The sequence below is a fragment of the Ranitomeya imitator genome, chromosome 2 (assembly GCF_032444005.1).
Source record: "Ranitomeya imitator isolate aRanImi1 chromosome 2, aRanImi1.pri, whole genome shotgun sequence".
Classification (NCBI taxonomy): Eukaryota; Metazoa; Chordata; class Amphibia; order Anura; family Dendrobatidae; genus Ranitomeya; species Ranitomeya imitator.
The window spans coordinates 495,861,994-495,888,983 of NC_091283.1; the positions used below are offsets into that span (position 1 = coordinate 495,861,994).

At 46.0% G+C, this 26,990-nt stretch overlaps 1 protein-coding gene across 1 annotated transcript in view; it reads left to right on the forward strand.

The window, feature by feature from the left end:
* LOC138664643 (NXPE family member 4-like) overlaps positions 1-20,965 on the forward strand; it is a 182,429-nt gene extending 161,464 nt beyond the window's left edge. Inside the window, exon 4 of the mRNA XM_069751528.1 lies at positions 20,295-20,965. Within this exon, the coding sequence (XP_069607629.1) occupies positions 20,295-20,830 (536 nt within the window). The 3' untranslated portion in view covers positions 20,831-20,965. The remainder of the gene's footprint in view (positions 1-20,294) is intronic.
* Positions 20,966-26,990: the final 6,025 nt, after the last annotated feature.

Consider the following 26,990-nt stretch of genomic DNA (forward strand, 5'->3'; position numbering starts at 1 on the left):
TTCTGAGTACGTCAATACCCAATATGTGGGGGTAAACCACTGTTTGGGCGCACCGCAGAGCTTGGAAGAGAAGGAGTGCCGTTTTACTTTTTCAATGTAGAATTGGCTGGAATTGAGATTGGACGTCATGTCGCGTTTGGAGAGCCCCTGATGTGCCTAAATAGTAGAAACCCCCCACAAGTGACCATGTTTTGGAAACTAGACCCCCCATGGAACTTATCTAGATGTGTGGTGAGAATTTTGAATGCCCAAGTGCTTCACAGAAGTTTATAATGCAGAGTCATGAAAATAAAAAATATTTTTATTTCCACAAAAAAGATTTTGTAGCCCCCAAGTTTTTATTTTCACAAGGGTAACAGGAGAAATTGGACCACTAAAGTTGTTTTCCAATTTATCCCAAGTACGCTGATGCCCCATATATGGGGGTAAACCACTGTTTGGGCGCACGGCAGAGCTCAGAAGGGAGGGAGCACCATTTGACTTTTTGAGCGCAAAATTGGCTGTCGTGTTTGGAGACCCCCTGATGTACCTAAACAGTGGAAACCCCCCAATTCTAACTCCAACACACCCCTAACCCTAATCCCAACCCGATCCATAATCCTAATCACTTACCCTAACGATAATCACAACCCTTACCCCAAAACAACCCTAATGTCAACCCTAACCATAACCCTAATCAAAACCCTAAATCCAACACACCCCTAATCCTAATCTCAACCCTAACCTCAAACCTAACCCTAATCCCAATACACCCCTAATCACAACCCTAACCTTAACCCTAATCCCAAACCTAACCCTAATCCCAAGCGTAACCCTAATACCAACCCTAATCCTAATCCCAACTCTAACCCTAACTTTAGCCCCAACCCTAGCCCTAACTTTAGCCCCAACCCTAACCCTAATACCAACCCTAATCCAAACCCTAACCCTAATCCCAACTCTAACCCTAACTTTAGCCCCAACCCTAGCCCAAACTTTAGCCCCAACCCTAACCCTAGCCCTAAGGCTACTTTCACACTTGCGTCGTTTGGCATCCGTCGCAATCCGTCGTTTTGGACAAAAAACGGATCCTGCAAATGTGCCCGCAGGATGTGTTTTTTGCCCATAGACTTGTATTGCCGACGGATCGTGACGGATGGCCACACATCGTGTCCATCAAGCACTGGATCAGTTGTGTTTTGGCGGACCGTCGGCACAAAAAAACTTTCAATGTAACGTTTTTTTGTGTCGCATCCGCCATTTCTAACCGCGCATGCGTGGCCGTAACTCCGCCCCCTCCTCCCCAGGACATAGATTGGGCAGTGGATGCGTTGAAAAACTACATCCACTGCCCACGTTGTGTACAATTTTCACAACGTGCGTCGGTATGTTGGGCCGACGCATTGCGACGGCCCCGTACCGACGTAAGTGTGAAAGAAGCCTAACCCTAAATTTAGCCCCAACCCTAACCCTAAATTTAGCCCCAACCCTAACCCTAGCCCTAACCCTAGCCCTAACCCTAACCCTAACCCTAGCCCTAATCCTAGCCCTAGCCCTAACCCTAACCCTAACCCTAGCCTTAACCCTAGCCCTAACCCTAGCCCTAACCCTAACCCTAGCCCTAATTTTAGCCCCAACTGCTCTTGTCCTGCCGGCCAGCAGATGGCGACAGATGGCGGGCGCACTGCGCATGCGCCCGCCATTTTCTTTTGCCATGAGGACGCGAGGAGGAGCAGCAGGAGGACCCAGGGACACCGGTAAGTATGGCAGGGTCCCCGAATCCCCCTATTTCTCTGTCCTCTGATGTGCGATCTCATCAGAGGACAGAGAATTACACATTACTTTTTTTTTTTTGCGGTCGCCGGTAAACAGTTAATTACCGGCGATCGCAAAACAGGGGTCGGTAAAACCTACCCCGATCATGTTCTTTGGGGTCTCAGCTACCCCTGGCAGCCAAGACCCCAAAGATTCTCCCGTTACCGGCTGGCGGGCGCATGCGCCCGCGATTTTTTTGCCGGAAAAAGATGGCAGCGCCCATCGGGAGCCACGAGGAGCACCGGGGGAGACAGGTAAGTATTGGGGGGCTACCTGGGACCCCATTTCTCTGTCCTCTGATGTCCGATCACATCGGAGGACAGAGAAATTAAAAAGAAATCGCGTTTTTGGGTTTTTTTTGCGATCGCCGGTAAGCGGTTATTTACCGGCGATCGCAAAAGCGGGGTCGGTAAAAAAACCTCCGAGTCATGTTCTCTGGGGTCTCGGCTATCGCCGGCAGCCGAGATCCCGGATAAAATCCGACTCTGGGGGGCGCTATTTACTTTTTCCACAGCGCTGTTAATTAACGGCGCTGTGGTTTAAGTACCCTTAGCGGCTGCCGTTAAAAGGCGTATCGGCGGTCGTTAAGGGGTTAAATATTATGAAGAGCTGAATGTACTCTAGAAAAATGCAATCAAAACAGCAAAAGTAGAAAATGAACAGCAGCAGAACAAATTCCAAGATGTAAATACAAAAACACAAGGAAAACACACGTGGATCCTTTGAAAAATGCTAGTGGGAAGTTGGTCCCTGAAGATCAAAAGAAGGCAGAATTATTAAAAAAGGGTTTTTTTCTTTATACTCAAAAGACAGTGATGCATGTAGTCCATCCCATTGCTCGTAATATGTCATCTAATATACTCCGTTGGCAGGACCCCAAGCCCAGATGGGCTGCATTCAATGATTCTCAAGGAACTTAGCTGAGTTATTTCTTTACCCTGTACATATAATTTTTAGAGACTTTCTAGTGATTAGACCGGTGCCAAGTGACAGGCACAAAGTTAGTATGGTGCCCATTTTAAAAAATATGCTTTGCTTATACAGAGCTATCTTATTAAGCAGCACTTTACAGACATAATCAACACTGTCCCCAATAGGGCTCACAATCTAAATTCCCTATCAGTATGTCTTTTGTTCTTTCACAGATAATACACCAGTAAGCTTCAAATCAGTTATGATAAATAATCTTGAGGGTTTTGTAAGCCAACCTAATTAATTTTTATTAAGAGGTGGTGTAATCTTGGACAGAGGGGTAGATGTGGATGTGGTAATTTTTGACTTTGCAAAAAATATTTGACATTGTCCCACATAGATACCTAATAGGTAAATTAAAGCCAATATGATTAGAAAGTAAGGTTTGTAATTGGAGTGAAAACTGGTTCAAAGACCACATCCAGAAAGTTTTGCTAAATGACTGCTTATCTGAATGGCCTTCAGTTGTAAGTTATACAGTGGGGAAAAAATATTTAGTCAGCCACCAATTGGGCAAGATCTCCAACTTAAAAAGAGTGGCCTGTAATTGACATCATAGGTAGACCACAACTATGAGAGTCAAAATGAGAAAACAAATCCAGAAAATCACCTTGTCTGATTTGGCAAGATTTAATTATGTTGGAAAATAAGTATTTGGTCATTAACAAAAGTTCATTTAAATATTTTGTTATATATCCTTTTTTTGGCAATGACAGAGGTCAAACTTTTTCTGTAAGTCTTCACACGGTTGGCACACACTGTTGGTGGTATGTTGGTCCATTCCTCCATGCAGATCTCTAGAGCAGCCTGTCGGTGGGCAACACAGACTTTCAACTCCCTCTAAAGGTTTTTTATGGGGTTGAGATCAGGAGACTGGCTAGGCCACTCCAGAAACTTCATATGCTTCTTATGAAGCCACTCCTTTGTTGCCCTGGCGGTGTGCTTGTTATTATTATTATGCTGAAACACCCATCCACGTTTCATCTTCAATGCCCTTGCTGATGGAAGGAGGTTTGCACTCAAAATCTCATGATAAATTGCCCCATTCATTCTTTCATGTACACGGATGAGTCATCCTGGTCCCTTTGCAGAGAAACAGCCCCAATGCATGATGTTGTCACCCTCATGTTTCACAGTAGGTATGGTGTTCTTTGGATGCAACTCAGCATTCTGTCTTCTCCAAACACGACGAGTTTTGTTTCTACCAGTTATACTTTGGTTTCATCAGACCATATGACATCCTCCCAATACTGTTCTTGATAATTCAAATGCTCTCTAACAAACTTCAGACAGGCCAGGACATGTACTGGCTTAAGTAGGGGGACACGTCTGGCACTGCAGGATCTGAGTCCCTGGCGGCATGGTGTGTTACTGATGGCAACCTTTGTTACAGTTGTCCCAGCTCTATGCAGGTCATTCACTAGGTCCCCCTGTGCGGTTCTGGGATTTTTGCTCACCATTCTTTTGATCATTTTGACCCCATGGGATGAGATCTTGCGTGGAGTCCCAGATCGAGGGAGATTATCAGTCGTCTTGTATGTCTTCCATTTTCTTATTATTGCTCCCACAGTTGATTTCATCACATCAAGCTGCTTGCCAATTGCAGATTCAATCTTCTCAGCCTGGTGCAGGGCTACAATTTTGTTTCTGGTGTCCTTTGACAGCTCTTTGGTTTTCACCATAGTGGAGTTTGGAGTGTGACTGTTTGAGGTTGTGGATAGGTGTCTTTTATACTGATAGCAAGTTCAAACAGGTGCCATCACTACATGTCATGAGTGGAGGACATAAGAGTCTCCTCAAGAAGAAGTTACAGGTCTGATAGAGCCAGAATTCTTGCAGGTTTTTAGGTGACCAAATACTTATTTTCCAACATAATTTGCTAAATAAATCTTGCCAAATCAGACAAGGTAATTTTCTGGATTTGTATTCTCATTTTTACTCTAATAGTTGTGGTTTACCTATGATGTCTATTACAGGCCTCTCTCATCTTTTTATGTGGTAGAACTTGCACAATTTGTGGCTGACTAAATGTGTTTATTTTCTCTCTGCATTTCCAAGATTCAGCCATGAGTCTGCTGGTATTTAACTTATTTATTAATGATATGTAAGACAGGATTAATAGAGGTTTTTTTTTCGAATTTTGCAGATGACACCAAACAAACTTGTGTGGTGTAGTGTATGGAAAATGTTCATAAATTACAGACTGACTTGGATAAAATGAGTGTTTTGGTATTCACTTGGCAGATGAGGTTCAATGTCGATAAATGAAGAGTTATGTTTATCACTGAGAGTGGGGTATTCAGATCGCTGGGCAACATTGGATTCTGGGGGTCATATGGATGGTGGCCGTGCCTGGTGCCTGTGCTCTGGGGACAGTGAAACAGGGATTAAAAAGAAAAAGGAAAACAAAAATTAGAAAAAAGAGTTTGTGATGCAGGTTGGAGTGTTCGGCTGTAATATGGCCAGCACTGCAGATGATCCTTGGGGGGTAGGTGATGATGGCTGTGCAGATGTTTAACTCCCCTCCAACTAGGGCTGGCCCCCAGGGATAGTGATAGAAGTAGATGGTGCAGAGTAATAAGTCAGGAGACAAGGAAAGTCACTTTCCCATTTACTGAAGTTCAAATACAGTTTCAGAGGATGGAATACAACTCTCAACAGGTATACAGTCTGCTCTGAACGATGGGAATTATCTCTCTCTGCAGTGATTCAGTATAAACACCCTGCTGCTCTAATACTTTTTGGGACAGCAGAGAGAGTCACCGCTCTGCTTTCCGACCGCTGTGCTCACAGCCAGTGCAGGAGGACTGCAGAGAAGCAGAGCGCCGGGGACAGACAGCGGTAGGTAAGTATGTAGTGTTTGTTTTTTTTACTTTTACGCTGGTAACCAGGGTAAACATCGGGTTACTAAGCGCGGCCCTGCGCTTAGTAACCCGATGTTTACCCTGCTTACCAGTGAAGATATCGCTGGATCGGCGTCACACACACCAATCCAGCGATGTCAGCGGGAGATCCAGCGACGAAATAAAGTTCTGGACTTTCTTCAGCGACCAACGATCTCCCAGCAGGGGCCTGATCGTTGGTCGCTGTCACACATAACGATTTCCTTAACGATATCGTTGCTACGTCACAAAAAGCAACGATATCATTAACGATTTCGTTATGTGTGACGGTACCTTGAGGGAGGAGGGTAAATTGTGTTTGCAGTTGTCCCCAGCAGAGAAAGCATAACTCCCATCATTTGAAATACACATATAAAATAGTACATATGTGACTATTTTGCGGTGCGCAGACACAGGGTGCCAAATTCCTCCCTAGTTAAAGATAGCACGTCCTTGGGTTACACCACCGAATGCTGGCATATAATAAAATTATGTAACATTTAACCTGAGTATAAGTAAACAGTCACATTGACTGAGTTGTGGATTACAGCCCAAAACCACTTCTGATTGGTTGGCTCGTCCCTGAGTGCAGCTGCAGAACACACAGACCATACAACAGGATACACGTCATACACCCTGCTGTTCAGGAAAAAGGGACGTGAGATTACCGAGCTGGAGTTGGACCCAGAGGAGGACTACTGACGGACAAGGATGTCTACCTGGGTCCATGAACATCAGCATCATTTGCAGACTCTACATCGATTGGTGTAGACTAAGTTTCAAGAACTTGAGGACCATGAGACAATGCCCCTGTGAGGGACAGCTCTCAAGGCTGGAGACTTGGTGCTGGTCCGAGACAAGCGGCCACGAGGCAAGTTAGAGCTTCGATGGGAAAAAACTCTGTATCTGGTGAAACGCCGAATCGGATCCAATGGTTCCATCTATGAAGTTCAGGCTGAAGGGGAAGGAGGGGCCCCTACCCGAGTAGTTCACTGGAGTATGCTGTGTCCTTGCCTGTCACGAGATAACAAGAAGGAAGAGAGAGTGTCGAATGTCCCCGAAATGCCCACTACAGCCACCTTTGAATGTGATGAAGAATCATCATCTGCCTCATCCTCTGACCTGGATGGTCTGCTACCCATCAGCAAGGGGAAGTGTCAGGACCTGAGACTCCTGAAATGGCTGCTCCATTGGACTATGATGCTTCCCCGTCCTCGACTACCCAGCCTGACTCGACCACTCAACCTGACCTATGCCGCACAGAATAAACGACAGCTGGAATACCTCCCAATTGTTATGAACAAAACCAATTTATTTGGCAGCGGATTACACAAGATATGGAGGAAGGTAATGCCTACTGAAAGAACTCTCGCCCGTGGAATGGTGAGCTAAAGGTCAGGGGGTGTGTAAGGAGGAAGACCGGGCCCACGGGTGCTTGTGCTGAGCTGGATCCGGAGCTGTCGAGGCTGCGTCCCAGGTTGTTCAGGGGAAAGAATAGTTAACTGGACAGAGATGGTCATCCGGAAGCAGGGGGTGTAGCAAAAGAGAAGCGTGCGCGGCGGCAGTGAGTTTTGGCACGAATAAGCAGCACGCAGCAGGGTGAGAGGCATGCTCTGTCCCCTGAGCATCTGCGCTGCGTCAGGCTGTATTTGCTGGCTCCCATCACCACAAGTGGGACTGTAAGAGAGAGGAATGCATGGAGGAGAGACATATGTTTGCAGCCCTCCGTGCCAGTTGCTGTACGCCAGCCCACGTTTGACTCTGGCCGCACAGGTTTATGGACTAGGAGCTCAGCAGAAGGTACCGGAGAACGACCGCTGCCGCCAGAAGACGGCCCCTAATTTAAAGGACATCATTTGTGGACATCTTCCCAGCCGCTGCAGGTACTGCAACCCCTGCGTGATCATCTGCGGAGGAGGAACATGAAGGACATGTTAAGTTTCATAATTGGGCTGCTGTTATTCTGCATTTGTTGCTCATTTCATTTCCCTGTGAGGAGTTTACTGCTCTGTTGGATTAAACTGTTAAATTTATTAACTCTTGCTTTGCCTCCTGTCTATCACTGCATCCTGCAACCTGCTTACACATGCATGAGGCATCAGAGTATGGCCCAGAATTTACAGCTTGGAATTGAAGTTTCAAAGAGGACCTGGTGGCTAAAAGAGCAGTTTAAGCCTTCTTAGCTGGGAGACCTGAAACCTCATGCAACACTTCCAATTTCAAAATTTTTTACTCCAGCCAAACTCCGATGGCACAAACATCAGTTTCATACAGTAATATTGGTAGAAAAAATGTAAGGAAAGTACCACAGGTAGTTGGCAGAAAGTAAGTGCAGGCCTGTCTGTCTGTAAGCCCTACTTTCACAGGCAACCCACCAGATGGAGACCAACTCATCTACATATTCAGGCCAACAGACTTTCCTGCTCGTGCGCTTGCGCCCCGATTTCCAAAAAAGAAATGCGCAGATTCACCCGCAAACTCTTCTGCAAGGCCTGTTTAAGCAGCGCATCCCTGAGGCTTGCCACTAGTTGGTCTCTCAAAATTACATCAGAAGGTATGATGTCCACACCATCCTGCTTAGCGATTGCGGCGTTGATCTCCTGCTGTGCGTTCATATATTGGGTCACAGACTCCCCCTCCCTTTGGACAAGGCTAAACAAGCATATCCGCAATACTCCGTTATCCGTTGGGTCCCCAGGTATCTCTTGCAAGATCTGCAACACCTTGGTGAAAGTGTTCTGCTCATGCAGGGGCCGGAACATGACAGAGCACCTAGCTTCCCCGTTCAGGGCAATCGCAGCAATCTCTGTCTGCATGGCGGGGGTCATGGGGGGCATTCTTAGCATGCCTTTAACCTGCTAGGACCAGTCTCATAGCAGTGAATTGGGCCCTGCAAACTTTTGGAGATTGATGAGCATAGCCCCCAGTGGCAAGCTAGCCCTTGGGACACCCATGGCCGCTTGGTCTGCCACCTCTGCACCTGTGGATTGCATCTTGCCGACTATGTCAAGTGTAAGCAGGTTGCAGGATGCAGTGACGGACAGGAGGCAGAGCAAGAGTTATCAAGTTTAATAGTTTAATCTAACAGAATAGTGAACTCCTTGTAGGGAGATGAATGGTTAAAAAGGAAATAAAATGAGCAACAAATGAAGAATAACAGCAGTCAAATTATCAACATAATCGTATCCTTTATGTTCCTCCACCACAGAGATGATCCCACAGAAGTTGCAGTGTTGGCGGCGGCCAGGAAGATGTCAACAAATGGGGTCCTTTAAACAAGGGTCCATCTTCTGGCGGCAGCAGTCGGTTTCCGGTACTGTCTGCTGAGCCCCTTGTCCATAAACCTGCGCAGCCAAATCAAACAAGGCCACAGCACTTATAGAATCAAATGTGGGCTGGCGTACAGTAACTGGCAGGGAAAGCTGCAAGCATATGTCTGGTTCTCGGCTATCAATTCTCCATCCAAGCGTGGTACTCATGGTTACTGAGCACACAGCACCCCTCTCCCTTATGGTCCCGCTTGTGGTGACGGGAGCCAGCAAATACAGCCCGATGCAGCACCGATGCTCAGGGGATGGAGTACGCTTCTCACCCTGCTGTGCGCTGCTTGTTTGTGCCAAAACTGACTGCTGCCACACGCGCTTCTCCTTTGCCATACCACCTGCTTCCAAATCACCGGATCTGTCCGGTTCACTATTCTTTCCCCTGGACAACCTGGAATGCAGCCTTGACAGTTCCGGACTCGGCTTGGTCTTCCTCCTTACACATGGCCCATGGCTGCCTGCTGATGTGCCATTTGCTAATTTCTACTGTGGGTCTATTGATGCCTGCAGTAAAAAGATATAGATAAATAAAAACACCGCGCTAACTAGAAAAGGAGGATCAATAAATAAATAATAAGGCTATACCATCAGCAGGAAACAGTACTGCATAAAATGGGGATATTATCCCAGTAGTCAATAATGGGCAATAATATCTATATAAGGCAGTAAAAAAGAGCAAATGCTCACAAAACCAGCAGAGTAATCAATAATAATAATAAAGCATGTTGCAAAAAATGTATAATAGATCAATAAAAAGACCGCACACTTACTTAGTGGAAGGTGACTGCTGAGAGGCTGCTGGCGCTGTCTAAATGGAAGATAACTGCTGAGAGGCTGATAGCGCTGTCCTAACAAAAATGGGCGCTGTCCCAGGAGGTAATGAGACGGGATCTCCAGCGGTCCGGGTAGCTGAAGCTGCAGGATCCAAGATCACGACAAGAGGCGGCACAACACCTGTAGATATGGGGAGCGTCCTCCCCGGTGAGTGCACAGCCTCCGTGCATCTGGAACGCTGCTAGGCAGCACACGTGGGCCAGAGGAAAGCCGCTGTACAGAGCGGTGAGAGAGAGGGGGCGTGGTCTGGGTGACGTCACCAAGACAGAAGAGAAAGGAGCAGCGGACGGAGGCCGCACAGGGACAAACTTGCCTACGCGTTTCGAAGGTCACCGGACCTTCTTCGTCTTTTTTATATATCCATCTCTTTTCTATTGATGCCTCTTTTCATGATGTCATTTTTTTCAAGCTGTAGAAACACTGTAACTATATATAACTATGTCACTATGTATTGTGGGGAGTGTGAACATTCTTAAATAAACTGTTCCAAACTAAAGGTCAAACAAAACTTTCACCATTTTGGGAAAAGGAACAATCTCACCAAAGCAAAGCGCCAGACCATCACATCCTTGAAAATTAATAATCAGATTGTAATATGTGCCACAGAAAAGAGAGGCACGATTGTTACATCACAAGGGTCCACCTATGTGAATGAGGTGCTATGGATCCTGATTGATGTGCAATATTATGAAAGGTTATCATGGGATCCTTCCTTGCATTATTTCAAAGAGTACGATGATTTAGTTGGTAATGCAATAAAAAAAAACAATCTTCTAAATAAAACAAATATTTTATTTGTATTAAATAATGTCATTTACCTTATTTTTATTTTTTACCTAAAATCCCCAAAAGTTTCATTCATCCTCCTGGTCATCCCACCATGTTTGGGATCAAATCCATTACAGCACATTATTTACACTATATTGATTTGTTTCTCCAACAATATGTATATGAATAATCATCACATATACGTGATTCATCCCATTTCATTACGGAAACAAATCAAACACTAGTCCCTTCTAAGTAGTCCTTAGATGCAAGCCCATTATATTGTAATATAAAGCATTATTTAGGGCTAAAATCTATTTGAATTCTTCCTCTTTGGAATAATTCAATTCCTATCAACCAAACACGATTTCTTTTACACAGCACTGACTTTATATTAAATCACAGTATTTTCTTTTCATTTGAGGGTGTGACCTTATGGTAGTTGAGGTGCTGCAAAACAGGAACGCAATTTGCCCCAAAGAATGCAAATTTGTTCATGGGTCCTTCCTGCGAAATGGGTCACATCTTATTTTACAAAAGATTTCTAGATGATGTATTTTTTTATTATTTGTACAGGGGCAGATAGCACAATTTTTGTTGCTGAATTTAACATGAATCATCGGGATTTGAATTTTTCATTTCCAGATTCCAAAACGCATACTGAATTTTTAGACCTCATCATCTCATACGATGATAAAGGCAACAATTCTGCCGCCCATTTTTAAAATATAGATGTAAAATAGTCATTTAGATTTTACGTGTAGCTTTTATCCCAAGTGGGTTATAAATAAATCATACTAGCAATATTGGTGTATTCATAAAAATTGTACACATGATGATTAGTCATGAATCTCATATTTTTACAGAGGAGATTCCAAGAGAAAGGATACATGTGTTCAGCATATATGTGTGTATGTATGTGTTCTTTGTATACATATGTGTGATATATTTCTGATTTATTTTGCTATCACTTTGACCATCTTATGTGCTTGGAAGATTTTGTATACTCTTTCATATCTGATGAGAGCGGGTTTGATAACTATGTTATTGAGCATTAGGATGGTTATTTGTCAGCTTTACAAGTCTCCCACCATCTTGCTTATGCATGCACATAATGTTACCAGGAAGTTAGTAATGATTTGCAATGTAATGTAAACTTCTACATTTGCACTATTTATCTTATACAACCCTTTAGTGGTTTCCTTCATGTTTCTCCTAATTTTATATTATGATGTTCTTTTTGTTAATTAAAAATAAGTTTTAGATCAATTTGCATATAAATTTGTTGCCTGTATTGTTTTTTTTTAATTTAATACTGATGTATGTATAATATATAGTGTTTGTGTCACTTGTGATATGCATAGTATGTGTTCAGTAGTACATTTCTAAATGCCAGCAGCCCAGACGTGAGTTCATAGATGTAAATATGTCAATAATCACCCCAGCGAACAGAAGGATGATCATATATCGGGTAAGTGTATCATTTATGCTGGAAAAAACATCGTTCTAGGCAGCACATTGATTGTTGGAAACAGGATAAATGTTGCTGAAAGCATGATACTATATGGGGACAGAATGATTTATTAGTGGTTGATCTACACCCATCATTCTCGCTTAATGGTCAGAAATCAGCTTGTGCAAATGCACCCTAAATGTTTCCATATAATGATGTAATATGTTAGATAAAGTGGGGCCCCAAATTCTAACACCGACCCTGCTGGCCATACGGTAGTTTATATCACAGTATCTGACCATACTGTAAGTATACTATAATGTATATATTACAATCTATTTTGTCATCATTTCTTTGTTGATAAAATCCTACTAATACTTTCAATTTTTGTGAATACCATACCTGTTCTTTCTTTTTGTTGAATATCAGGTCATTTTCATTTAATATTTCCCCTTAGTCTAGGTTATTTTAAACATTAACAGTACAGTGATAAGATTTGTTTCTATTGATGATTAGTGGAAAATTAATTTTAAGTTTTATTAAATATTCATTTTACTATTATATGAAAGCTTTTACACTTTTGAAAGTGAAAGCTTTGTCAACCTGGTCTTTTTGATACTAGCAGTTTCTAAACCCAAATCCTTAATGCCAAGTCCGACACTAAGTGCCACTGACATATTTTCTAAATTGGTCAAATCTTATTTGATCTACAAACAATATATTAATGGTAATATGAATGACCCAGAGTTATGTGCTTTGTAATGGTAAACGATTAGTAGGATTTAAATGGAACCTCTCAAACGAATCCCTCTAAGGGAAAATATCTCAATAAAGACACCATCTAATGGAATATTTAATTACTCTCGAGGTATATGCAGATACAATATTGTAGTACCCGACAAACACTATGAATCTGTCACACCTCCCGCATCTCCCTCTTGCTCTTTTCATACTTACCTGTCCCGGCGCGCCGCTGCTTCTGCCGCTTCTGCCGCTTCTGCTGGGTCTTCCTGCTCCCGCTGTGCATGTCCGTCTCTGCATGCTCCCGGACTATCCGCGTGCCGCCTGGACTCCTCTCTTCCTCTCTCTGCGCCGAATTCTGGTCCTCGGCGCCAGCGCATGCGCACTTCACCTTCTTGGTCTTCGCTCTCTCTCCGCTCCTCCCTTTCCTGATCCTGGAGGTTCCAGACCCGGAAGGGCTCAATACTCCTGCTATATCAGGTAGCCTTTCCCCATACTCCTTGCCTGATTGTCATTTGTCCTCATTTGACCCAGGTCCTCCTTACCTTGTTCTGTCCCATGTCTCCGCCATTCCCTGCCTGTCCTGGGCGTCCGCCATATCCGGTCCGTCCTGTGTTTCCGCCATACCCTGCCTGTCCTGGTCATCCGCCATATCCAGTCCACTCTGTGTTTCAGTCACTGTCACACTGTTATGATACGGTGGTCTAGGAGCAACATGGAATGAGCTCTGAAGGAAGTGGTAACTGTACTGACCACAGTCCCTAAGCTTAACACAACACTAGCAGTAGCCGTGGAATGCTCCTAACTCTCCCCAGGCATCTCGTCACAGCCTAAGAGCTAACTACCCCTAAAGATAGAAGCAGGAAATCTATCTTGCCTCAGAGAAAATCCCCAAAGGATAGTAACATAGTAACATAGTTAGTAAGGCCGAAAAAAGACATTTGTCCATCCAGTTCAGCCTATATTCCATCATAATAAATCCCCAGATCTACGTCCTTCTACAGAACCTAATAATTGTATGATACAATATTGTTCTGCTCCAGGAAGACATCCAGGCCTCTCTTGAACCCCTCGACTGAGTTCGCCATCACCACCTCCTCAGGCAAGCAATTCCAGATTCTCACTGCCCTAACAGTAAAGAATCCTCTTCTATGTTGGTGGAAAAACCTTCTCTCCTCCAGACGCAAAGAATGCCCCCTTGTGCCTGTCACCTTCCTTGGTATAAACAGATCCTCAGCGAGATATTTGTATTGTCCCCTTGTATACTTATACATGGTTATTAGATCGCCCCTCAGTCGTCTTTTTTCTAGACTAAATAATCCTAATTTCGCTAATCTATCTGGGTATTGTAGTTCTCCCATCCCCTTTATTAATTTTGTTGCCCTCCTTTGTACTCTCTCTAGTTCCATTATATCCTTCCTGAGCACCGGTGCCCAAAACTGGACACAGTACTCCATAGATTAGCCCCCCACAAATAATGACTGTGAGTGGAGAGGGAAAAGACATACACAGAATGAAACCAGGATGAGCACAGGAGGCCAGTCTAACTAAATAGATAGGACAGGATGGAATACTGTGCGGTCAGTATGAAACACTACAAAAATCCACGCAGAGTTTACAAAAAATCTCCACACCTGACTAAAGGTGTGGAGGGCAAATCTGCCTCCCAGAGCTTCCAGCAAGACAGAATTAATTCACACTGATAAGCTGGACAAACATAGAAAGCACAGAATGGATAAGTCCACAATCTGTGAACAGAAAAGGGCAAGCAAAAACTTAGCTTAGCTGAACTGGTCAGGATAACAGGGAACTCCAAAGAGATGTGAATCCAACCAGGAACCATTTACAAGTGGCACTGGCTGAAGATAGAGCCAGACTTAAATAGCCGAGCAGAAGAGACGATAAGTGGAGGCAGCTGATGACAGCTAACTCCAAGGAGCAGCCATACCACTAGAAACCACAAGAGGGAGCCCAAGAGCAGAACTCACAAAAGTGCCACTTACAACCACCGGAGGGAGCCCAAGAGCGGAATTCACAACACACTCAGTCTTGTGTCTCCACCTTAGCCACTTCCGCGTCTTTCCTCTCCTGCTTCCTGTTCCCCGTTATCATCTTCCGTGGCAATAGTCTACCTTGGGCCTGCCCCTAACGCTCCCTGTATAGGGGTGTTCCATCTGGTTAGCTCACCCTTGGGAGGTTAGTTGTCGCGGTACTGTGGGTCCACTCTAGGGGTTCGGAAGTTCTGACAGTACAATCAGGCCATGGACCCCGCTGGTACTCCGTCTCCCATCCAAAAAGGCCTTTTATTCTTATGGTAGAAGCAGACAATGATTATGTCCTTCCTAAAGACCTTGTAGTCCCGTTCGTCGGCCCTTCAGACCTCTGATCCTGGGAGCGCTCCAACAGGAGCTTGCTCAGCAGCGTGATACCCAGTCCCACATTCTAAATTATATGGCGTCTGTGGATGGTCGTCTGCTTGCCCTTCAGTCCATCGCCTCTGTCTCACCCCAGGCTACAACTCCTCACCCCTTGCCCCATTTGGCGAAGAGGGTTTCTTAATCAGTGCCAACTACATTTTGAGTTGCTGCCTCAGCAGTATCCCACTGACCGAGCAAAGGTGGCTTTTGTTGTGTCCCATTTAGTGGGAGAGGCCTTAGCCTGGGTGAAACCTCTCTGAGAGCGTGATGACCCTTTCTCGATATGTTCGGCAAGGTGTTTGATGAGCCTGGTCGCCTGGCTTCTGCTACGGAATCGCTCTTTAATCTTCACCAGGGTACGCTCTTTGTGGGTCAATACGCCATTTGGTTCCGCACCCTGTCTTCTGAGTTAAACTGGAACAATGAGGCTTTGGTGGGAGCTTTTGGGTGAGGTCTCTCAGCCCAGATCAAGGACGAGTTGGCTGGCCAGGATACTCCGACATCATTAGAGGATCTGATCTCCCTGGCAACCCATATAGACTTACGCTTCCAGGAGCGCTCCCTTGAGGCCGCTAGGGATAAAAGATTTCCTCGTGTTCCTCTGGCTACCTCTATTTCCTCCCGTCCTTGCTCTGTGTCTTCTCCAGCCGTTCATACTCCGGAACCCATGCAGGTAGACCGACTTAAGCCTGTAGAGCAGGGTCGTAAAGAGAGACTCGCTCAAGGGCTCTGTTTCTACTGCGGCAGTGCTTCTCATTTCCTGTGTTCCTGTCCCGAAGCCGGGAAACGCCTCCGCCTAGGAAGTCCTCTCTTATCTGACCTAGGTGATTCTGACTCCTCTCCACCTTTGACTCTTTCTGTTCTTTTGCATTTAGGTTCTAAGCGTTTCTCTGAATTAGCTTATATTGATTCTGGTTCGGCCGGAAATTTCATTCAGCTCGAGGCGGTTAGAAGACTTTGGATTCCTGTAAGGTCCCTGGAGACTCCTCGGAGGATTACTTCAGTCGATGGTCAACCCCTGCGGGAGTCTGTTACTCAGGTTACCGAAGAACTGGAATTACAGATCGGAGTCCGACATCGAGAGAAAATTGTCTTTTACGTGCTACCCTCCTTGTCTCATGCTATTCTTCTCGGTCTTCCTTGGTTAGGGAAGCACGAGCCAACCCTCGACTGGCGGTCTGGGGACACTCTACATTGGGGACATCTCTGCCAAAATCACTGCTTGCTTCCCATCCAGTTTAAAACCTCTTCTCAATCAACTTCTGTGTCTCCAGATTTACCATCTGCCTATGTGACGTTTGCTGACATCTTCAATAAGAGAGAGGCGGAGATCCTTCCTCCGCATTGTCCATATGATTGCCCGATCGACCTCGTTCCTGGTTCCACTCCACCTAGGGGCCGGATCTACCCTCTGTTCACTGCTGAGACTCAAGATATGACCGAATATGTTCAAGAGAACATAGCCAAAGGCTTTATTCTAAAGTCATCTTCTCCTGCTGGTGCAGGGTTCTTTTTCATCAAGAAGAAAGATGGTACTTTTCGTCCTTGCATCGACTACCGAGGTCTCAATAATATCATTATTAAGAACAAGTACCCACTACCTCTCATTCCAGAACTATTTGACAGTCTCCGTGGAGCGCGTATCTTCACTAAGTTAGATCTCCATGGGGCCTACAATCTCATCCGTATCCGTCCTGGAGATGAGTGGAAAACCACATTCAATACCCGGGATGGTCATTACATGTACATGGTTATGCCTTTTGGTCTGTGCAATGCTCCCGCTGTGTTCCAGGAATTTGTCAATGATGTGTTCCGGGATTTACCTTATTCTTGTGTGGTGGTGCACTTGGATGATATTCTTATATTCTCTCCAGATCTTTCTTCCCACAGAAGTGACGTTCGTCAAGTCCTCTTACGCCTTAGAGCGAATCGTCTGTATGCCAAGCTTGAGAAGTGCGCCTTTGAACAGTCGTCCCTACCATTCTTAGGATACATCATATCTGATTCTGGTCTACATATGGATCCGGGAAAAGTGTTTGCCGTGCAGAACTGGCTGCGTCCTCAAGGCGTCAAGGCGATCCATCTGTTCCTTGGATTTGCTAATTACTACCGGCAGTTCATCCCTCACTTTTCTACCCTGTCCAGCTCCATCTTTGCTTTGATCCGCAAGGGAGCTAACCCTCACTCCTGGACCCCGGAGGCCGAAAACACATTCCAGTCTTTGAAACAAGCCTTTGCAACAGCTTCCGTTCTCCATCGTCCAGAGATTAGCAAGCCCTTCATTCTGGAGGTGGATGCTTCTGCTATCGGAGCCAGCGCAGTTCTTTCCTAGAGGTCTTCCTCTGGTTGGCTGGTCACCTGCAGCTTCTTTTCTAAGACCTTCTCCACGGCTGAGAGGAACTATACCATTGGAGACAGAGAGTTGATGGCTATCAAACTAGCGTTGGAGGAGTGGTGGTATTTGTTGGAAGGAGCTGTTCATCCTTTTAAGATCTACACTGACCACAAGAATCTGGCTTACATCCGCTCTGCACAGAGACTTAATCCTTGGCAAGCTAGGTGGTTGCTGTTCTTTGCCCGATTTGATTTTGAGCTACATTTCTGTCCTGGCAATAAGAACTTCAAAGCTGACACCCTATCCAGATCCTTTCTGACTGCCGATGTTGAGGAGAGACCTTCACATATCGTGGATCCTAGCAAGGTCATCTTGGTTGCTCCCGTTACCTTGACTTCATTGCCTCCGGGTAAGACTTTTGTTCAAGAGCGCAACAGGAAGCAAGTTTTACGTTGGGGTCATGCTTCCAAGCTGACAGGTCATGTCGGTTTCAAGAAAACCCTATCTTTGGTGTTGCGGTACTACTGGTGGCCATCTCTTCCTCAAGACATCTGAAGTTTCATCGCTTCCTGCCCATCCTATGCTAAGAACAAAGTTCCTAGACATTTACCCTCTGGTCTATTGCATCCACTTCCAGTTCCCTCGGCTCCTTGGCGACACCTTGCAATGGACTTTATCACTGATCTGCCTCGGTCCTCAGGTCATACAGTTATCTTTGTGGTCATGAATCGATTTTCTAAGATGGCTCATTTCGTTCCTCTTCCTGGTTTACCTTCTGCTCCCGAACTGGCAAAGATCTTCATCGCTCATATTTTTCAGATTCACGGCTTTCCTCAGCACATAGTTTCGGACAGAGGAGTTCAATTCACCTCACGCTTTTGGCGTGCATTATGCAAACTTATGGATGTGACTTTGGATTTCTCCTCTGCCTACCACCCTCAAACTAATGGTCAGGCAGAGCGCACAAATCAAATCCTGGTCACCTATCTCCGTCATTTCTCTAACGGCCATCAAAACGACTGGTCCAGTCTGCTCCCTTGGGCCGAGTTTGCATACAACAACCACACTAGTGAATCCTCTTCCAAGTCGCCTTTCTTTGTCGTCTATGGGCAACATCCTGGTGTACCTTTGCCAGTACTCCCTGCTTAGGGTGTGCCGGCGGCCGATCTTCTGCCGAGGAGTTTTCTAGGGTCTGGCAGGAGACCAAAACCGCACTTGAATGAGCTGGAGACAGAGTTAAAAGACATGCTGACAAGAGGCATCTGGATTCTCCGTCTTTTCAACCTGGTGATAAAGTATGGTTATCTTCCAAGTTTATTTGGCTTAAGATTCCTTCATATAAGTTAGGTCCACGATATATTGGTCCATTCGAGGTGTCAGCTTGTATTAATGATGTTGTTTACAAGTTATGGTTACCCTCCTCGCTTTGCATTCCAAATTCATTTCACATTTCTCTACTCAAGCCAGTCATTCTCAACCAATTTCACCCTACCACTAGCCAGTCGCCTCTACCTATTTCCGCAAAAGATGTCTTTGAAGTTAGGGACATCCTGGCTATGAAGAAATCTCGAGGTAGGACCCATTTTTTAATTGATTGGAAGGGCTTTGGTCCTGAGGAGAGATCTTGGGAGCCTTGAGAGAACATCCAGGCTCCTCGAATTCTAGCTAAGTTTCTTTCTAATCTTAGGAGGAGGGGGCGTAAGGAGGGGGGTACTGTCACGCCTCCCGCATCTCCCTCTGGCTCTTTTCATACATACCTGTCCCGGCACGCCGCTGCTGCCACTTCTGCTGGGTCTTCCTGCTCCCGGCATGCGTGTCTGTCTCTGCATGCTCCCAGACTGTCCACGCGCCGCCTGGACTCCTCTCATCCTCTCTGTGCGCTGAATCCTGGTCCTCGGCACCGGCGCATTTCACCTTCTTGCTCTGGTGGTGCACGCACACTCCCACAGGCGGGTCTTTGCTCTCTCCGCTCCTCCATTTCCTGATGCTGGAGGCTCCAGACCTGGAAGTGCTCACTACTCCTGCTATATCAGGTAGCCTTTCCCCATACTCCTTGCCTGATTGTCATTTGTCCTCATTTGACCCAGGTCCTCCTTACCTTGTTCTGTCCTGTGTCTCTGCCATTCCTTGCCAGTCCTGGGCATCCGCCATATCCGGTCCATCCTGTGTTTCCGCCATACCCTGCCTGTTCTGGTCGTCCGCCATATCCAGTTCGTCCTGTGTCTCTGCCATTCCCTGTCAGTCCTGGGCGTCCACCATATCCGGTCCATCCTGTGTTTCCGCCATACCCTGCCTGTCCTGGTCGTCCACCATATCCAGTCCACTCTGTGTTTCAGTCACTGACACTGTCACTCTGTCCTGTGTCTCCGCCTTAGCCACTTCCGCGTCTTTCCTCTCCTGATTCCTGTTCCCCGGTATCAGCTTCCACGGCAATAGTCTCCCTCGGGCCTGCCCCTATTGCTCCCTGTATAGGGGGTGGTCCATCTGGTTAGCTCACCCTTGGGAGGTTCGTTGTCGCGGTACTGTGGGTCCACTCTAGGGGTTCGGAAGTTCTGACAGAATCTGCTAAATAATAACACAGCCAGCACTATAACTTAAGCTTCTAGCATATAGACTGCCCATAACTGTTTAAGGGCCCAAGGTAATTACCTATTTGCATTTGTCATGATCCATATGCTGTAGCAGAACCATTGCAATAGCCCCATGATTTTGACTGTAGCATTACGTGGTCTTGATGTTTTTAAAGTATATATTTTTCTTTGTCTTTTTGAACAGGTCTCAAGACATTTGATCTGCATAGAGCAGGAATGGATACTTTGATGGTAGCAGTAGATCAAAAAAGAAATATTAATTTACAGTGGAAAAAGCACAGTCATCCAATTATTGCAAGTCGCATTTACATGGTCAAAGATGATGCTTATGTCCATGAGCAGATCGATCGACTAGCTGGAGGTTCCAATTATGTGATTGTCATTTGTTTGGGTCAGCACTTCAGACCTTTCCCGGTCCAACTTTTTATTAGAAGAGTTATTCTGGTGCAAAAATCTTTGATTCGTCTCTTTTTGAGGAGTCCCGATACCAAAGTCATCATCAAAACTGAAAATACAAGAAATGATGATCTTAGTTCAGAGAGATTCAGTGACTTCCATGGATATATCCACAACCTGATTTTGAAAGATGTCTTCAGAAATCTTCCTGTTGCTGTGGTTGATGCTTGGGACATGACTGTTGCTCACAATACACATGATGTTCATCCTCCAGAATATGTAGTCAAGAGCCAGATAGATTTGCTCCTTACATACATTTGTTAATTTTACTAGTAAAAAATCCAATTATTTTCTATTCTATTCTACTTCACATCTTGAATTTGGAATCCTATAATTGAGGCCACTATGTTGTTGTGAAGCATACTAATAGATTAAATAATAAAAAACTGAGAAGAAATGAAAATATAACCAATGGTGTACTTATTATATAGGAAGGGGTCATGGTTACATTTAAAGGTGGAGGCCTAGCTCAGGTTCACATTCTAGTTTTACCTCATAGTTAGTTGATAGTTCCTCATTGATAGTTTGATAATTCCTTAAAAGTTCTGACTAGATAGAAAAGATGAGGAAGACTTAAATAGGTTCTCAACAACCCTAACTCAGTAACTGTATTTGCCATAAATGCCTAAGGATAATGTCCCGAAGATCCTCATATACTTTTTCTGCCAATTTTCATATTGTTTTATACCTTTTCAGTTTCACTTCCTGTCACTTGTAACCAGCTCTGATACTCGCAGCCATCACTTCTTCATCAGGATCTTCTGCTCTCACCTAACTACTAGAGTTGAGCGACCTTGACCTTTTTAGAGTCGAGCCGGGTTTCGCGAAACCCGACTATCTCAAAAGTCGAGTCGAGTGGAATCGGCCGATTATCGCGAAAAGTCGGGGATCGACCGAAACACGAAACCCAATGCAAGTCAATGGAGGAGCATAGTTGGCAGTGAGTAGAGGCCAGGAAAACATGTACAGAGCCCATTGTATTGGCAAAAACATCCATTCTTGCTACTGAAGCTTGTCAATCGTAATTTAGCTTATAATAATTGTAAGGCATTTGAAATTGGGGGTCATTTGGCTAAAGTTGTGGGGGGTAGGGCTGGTTCAAGTAATTAGTGGGCCCAGTAAATCTAGACCACGTCACGGCAGTGGAGCAGGGAGAGGTAAGTATTTCAACTTTGCAAGTGCTGTGATCCTGAGCAAGCAGGGGGGGCCCACTCGTTGGCATTGGCACTGGCACAGGGCCCCTCAAACTACAGCTGTGTGTTTGCACGGCGGGGGCGCCTCCCACCGGCAGCAACACTTTTGCGTACTATGAGAGGCCCTGTGCCAGTGACGTCGCCAACAAGTATTCCTCCCCCCACCTGATGAAGGAACCTGCACATTCATCTGCACCTTCCTCTTTGTCCCCGTGTAATGTGGTATGGTATGCGGGAAGGGGGACCTGACTTTCAGCAGGGTCACAATCTTGCAGTGTAGCGTGCACGGGGAATGTTGCGTTATGGGTCAATGTACCAGCAGACTCATCTATCACTGGCTGGGCAATGGGCAGGATGAGGGGGAAACAGAAATGGGCCCAAAGAATAAAGTGGGCTAAATGCAGTTCAAAATTGGTAACAGGACTAACCAGGGGGCATTGCTTTGTTCAGTGGAGGACAACTGGAATGAGAGGCTGACACAGAGAGTAGGCCCAAATCAGTAAGTATTCTAAATGCAGTTCAAAATTGGCAACAGTAGTAAACCGGCGGCACAGCTTTGTTCACTGTAGGAGAACAGCAAGGAGCGGCAGACACAGATAGAAGGCCCCAACCCAACTAGTAGGCCTAATGCAGTGTTGTTTTCAACAACTACTAAACGAGATTCAGAAGATCGAAGCAATGGAGAGGAAACCTGGGGAACACCTTGGAGTGGAACACACCGTCTCTACACCCCATACCCAATTTGTAGGCCTAATGCAGTGTAGTTTTCAACAACTACTAAACGAGAGTCGGAAGATCGAAGCAATGGAGAGGAAACCTGGGGAACACCTTGGAGTGGAACACACCGTCTCTACACCCCATACCCAATTTGTAGGCCTAATGCAGTGTAGTTTTCAACAACTACTAAACGAGAGTCAGAAGATGGAAGCAATGTAGACGAAACCTGGGGAACACCTTGGAGTGGAACACACCGTCTCTACACCCCATACCCAATTTGTAGGCCTAATGCAGTGTAGTTTTCAACAACTACTAAACGAGAGTCGGAAGATCGAAGCAATGGAGAGGAAACCTGGGGAACACCTTGGAGTGGAACACACCGTCTCTACACCCCATACCCAATTTGTAGGCCTAATGCAGTGTAGTTTTCAACAACTACTAAACGAGAGTCGGAAGATCGAAGCAATGTAGACGAAACCTGGGGGACACTTTGGAGTGGAACACACCATCTCTACACCCCATACCCAATTTGTAGGCCTAATGCAGTGTAGTATTCAACAACTACTAAACGAGTCGGAAGATCGAAGCAATGGAGAGGAAACCTGGGGAACACCTTGGAGTGGAACACACCGTCTCTACACCCCATACCCAATTTGTAGGCCTAATGCAGTGTAGTTTTCAACAACTACTAAACGAGAGTCAGAAGATCGAAGCAATGGCGAGAAAACCTGGGGAATACCTTGGAGCGGCAGACACCATTAGTAGGCCCTACCGAAGTAGTAGCCCCAATGCAGTTTTCAAATTCCTAGAGGCTGAAAACAAGACTATTGACGCTCTGCTTTTTTCAAAGGAGGACAGCTGTATTGAGTGGCGCAGACAGACACAGGTAGTAGGCCTTAAACCAAAAATGTAGCTCAATGCAGTTTAAAAAAGGTTACAGGGGTACACAGGCAGAATTGGTCTGGTCAGTGGAATTTCAATTATGGACCGCAGACAGACTTTGTATGCCTACTATTAAAAAAAGGATGCTCTATGCAATTAAAAATAGGTTCCAGGGGTCCACGGGCAGCAGTGGTGTGGTCAGTGGAAGAGTATTGGAAGGAGGGACCACAGACAGGCGTAGTAGGCCTAACAACAAAATGAGGCTGTAGGCACTTTAAAATTGGTTCCAGGGGTACACGGGCAGCAGTGGTGTGGTCAGCGGAGGACAATTTGAATTAGGGACTGCAGACAGACTTTGTAGGCTGTCCCCTGTGGACCATGCATCCAACACATTAACCCAGTGCACTGTAATGGACACGTAACTTTTTGTGGACATGCCTACTGGTCCATGCGTCTCTTGTCAGGTGCACCTTTCTACTGTTTGATTGCCTGAGTGCTATGACAATGCAGACTTTTTCATGCCGGTGGAGGGCTGGGATGGCTTTTCTCGCAAAAGAATTGTCGACTGTGTAGCTTGAACCGTGGTACAGCGTAGTTCATCTGGGCTTTATAAATATAAAACAAAGAAAAAAATTAGGCTCCATGCACTTTCAGCTGGGTTCCAGGGGTACACGGCCAGCATTGGTCTGGTCAGTGGAGAACTATTGGAAGGAGGGACCGCAGACAGGCTTAGAAGGCCTAACATAATAAAATTGGGCTGTAGGCACTTTATAATTGGTTTCAGGGGTACACGGGCAGCAGTGGTCTGGTCAGTGGAGGCCTAGTGGAAGGAGGGACCGCAGACAGGCGTAGTAGGCCTAACATAATAAAATATGGCTGTAGGCACTTTAAAATTGGTTCCTGGGGTACACTGGCAGCAGTGGTCTGGTCAGTGGAGGACTAGTGGAAGGAGGGCCCGCAGACAGGCTTCGAAGGCCTAACATAATAAAATTGGGCTGTAGGCACTTTAAAATTGGTTCCAGGGGTACACGGGCAGCAGTGGTCTGGTCAGTGGAGGACAAGTGTAAGGAGGGACCGCAGACAGGCGTAGTAGGCCTAACATAATAAAATATGGCTGTAGGCACTTTAAAATTGGTTCCAGGGGTACACGGGCAGCAGTGGTCTGGTCAGTGGAGGCCTAGTGGAAGGAGGGACCGCAGACAGGCTTAGAAGGCCTAACATAATAAAATTGAGCTGTAGGCACTTTAAAATTGGTTCCAGGGGTACACGGGCAGCAGTAGACGGGTCACTGGAGGCCTAGTGGAAGGAGGGACCGCAGACAGGCGTAGTAGGCCTAACATAATAAAATTTGGCTATAGGCACTTTAAAATTGGTTCCAGGGGTACACGGGCAGCAGTGGTCTGGTCAGTGGAGGCCTAGTGGAAGGAGGGACCGCAGACAGGCTTTGAAGGCCTAACATAATAAAATTGGGCTGTAGGCACTTTAAAATTGGTTCCAGGGGTACACGGGCAGCAGTAGACAGGTCACTGGAGGACTAGTGGAAGGAGGGACCGCAGACAGGCGTAGTAGGCCTAACATAATAAAATTTGGCTGTAGGCACTTTAAAATTGGTTCCAGGGGTACACGGGCAGCAGTGGCCTGGTCAGTGGAGGACAAGTGTAAGGAGGGACCGCAGACAGGCGTAATAGGCCTAACATAATAAAATATGGCTGTAGGCACTTTAAAATTGGTTCCAGGGGTACACGGGCAGCAGTGGTCTGGTCAGTGGAGGACAAGTGTAAGGAGGGACCGCAGACAGGCGTAGTAGGCCTAACATAATAAAATATGGCTGTAGGCACTTTAAAATTGGTTCCAGGGGTACACGGGCAGCAGTGGTCTGGTCAGTGGAGGCCTAGTGGAAGGAGGGACCGCAGACAGGCTTCGAAGGCCTAACATAATAAAATTGGGCTGTAGGCACTTTAAAATTGGTTCCAGGGGTACACGGGCAGCAGTAGGCAGGTCACTGGAGGCCTAGTGGAAGGAGGGACCGCAGACAGGCGTAGTAGGCCTAACATAATAAAATTTGGCTGTAGACACTTGGAATTCTCTTGCAGGGGTACACAGGCAGCATTGGTGTTGTCAGCAGAGGCCGATTGTAATGAGTGTCTGCCAGTTAGTAGTCCCAAACAATAAATACATGTTAATGTCTCGCATTACAACAAAACGAAAACACAAAAGGGTGCAATCGTTTGGTACAGGGGTGGGCTCCTCTGCATAGATTCAGACCTAGTAATTTGGCGCAAAGTATTTACTTGGGTAAATATAGGACACTGCCCCTGACTATGTTGAGTACCATCATACATGTCAACACAATGGTATTGTCAGTGGCAGGAATTTAAGGATGTCAGCGCATAGACTAAACATTGGTGGAACTGTCAGAGATAATTGTGCAAGTGGTAGAGCAATGTTTGAGCTGGGGGTGGGGAAACTCTCTTGTGGCCGGCGGTACAGGCCCAGGGCCCCTCATGTTACAACAGTGTGTCTGACGTTGGGTACGCACCACCACCGCCAGAGACACTTTATTGTACTATGAGGGACCCAGTGGCAGTGCCGTTGACCAAAATCGTTCACACCCACCTCTTCAGACAAACAGCACTCTCACGGGTGCTTGCGCCAAGTGGCGATACCACGGCCCCGTGTGGGGAGTTTGGCCATTTAGGGAGGTGTAAGCATGTCGTATGCTGGACAATCAGCTGCAGCAAATTAGACATTAGATAAGTAATTCACAGTAGTCCACAGGCAAGACCTTTTCATAGGAAAGCTAGGTGTCGACCGGGCAAGGTGGGGCAAAAGAATTCAAAATCAAGTTGTGGTTCATTTTAATGAAGGTTAAATCATCAACATTTTGGGTAGCCAGACGAGTCTTTTTTTCAGTTAATATTGAACCTGCAGCACTGAATACTCTTTCTGATAGGACACTAGCTGCCGGGCAAGCGAGCTCCTGCAATGCATATTCTGCCAATTCTGGCCAGGTGTCTAATTTGGATGCCCAGTAATCAAATGGGAGTGACGGTGTTAGGTCTCGAGTTCCCGCTTCTGCACAGGGGGAATCTCGAGCCATCTCCGCTGCGGTCTCCCATTCTTATCCAGCCGCAGTGGAGTCTGCTCAGCAGGGACGTCGGTCCCAGCGTCTTGCTCAGTCTCACTCTGTACAGAGAGTTACTGCTGCTTCTTCAGCTTCTGCCATTAAAGCCAGTGCTGGTCAGCAGCGAGCGGACTTCTCTGGGACTAAGTCCTTGTCTGCACACACTGAGCATGCCCAGGGCAAGATCTCCCGTTGGAGATCGAGGGTCATGTGCTCAGGCTCTGCAGCACATTCCATTGGTCCTCTTGGCAGGTCTTGGAAGGGCAAAGTTTCTGTGGCCACTTCCTGTGCTGCAACTATATAAACTGCGCATGACCGCATGGCCATGCGCTAGTGTACATTTGCTTACGTGTGTTTGTTGTGAGTGCAAGTCGTCCTTGGATACCCCTTCCCTATTGAATGTCTGTTCGCGGAAGGTGTATGGTTGCTATCTAGCGCCCGACTTATCCTACAGCACTAATCACACGTTACAGCGTCCAGTTGCTGTGACCGCCAGTACGGCGCCGTG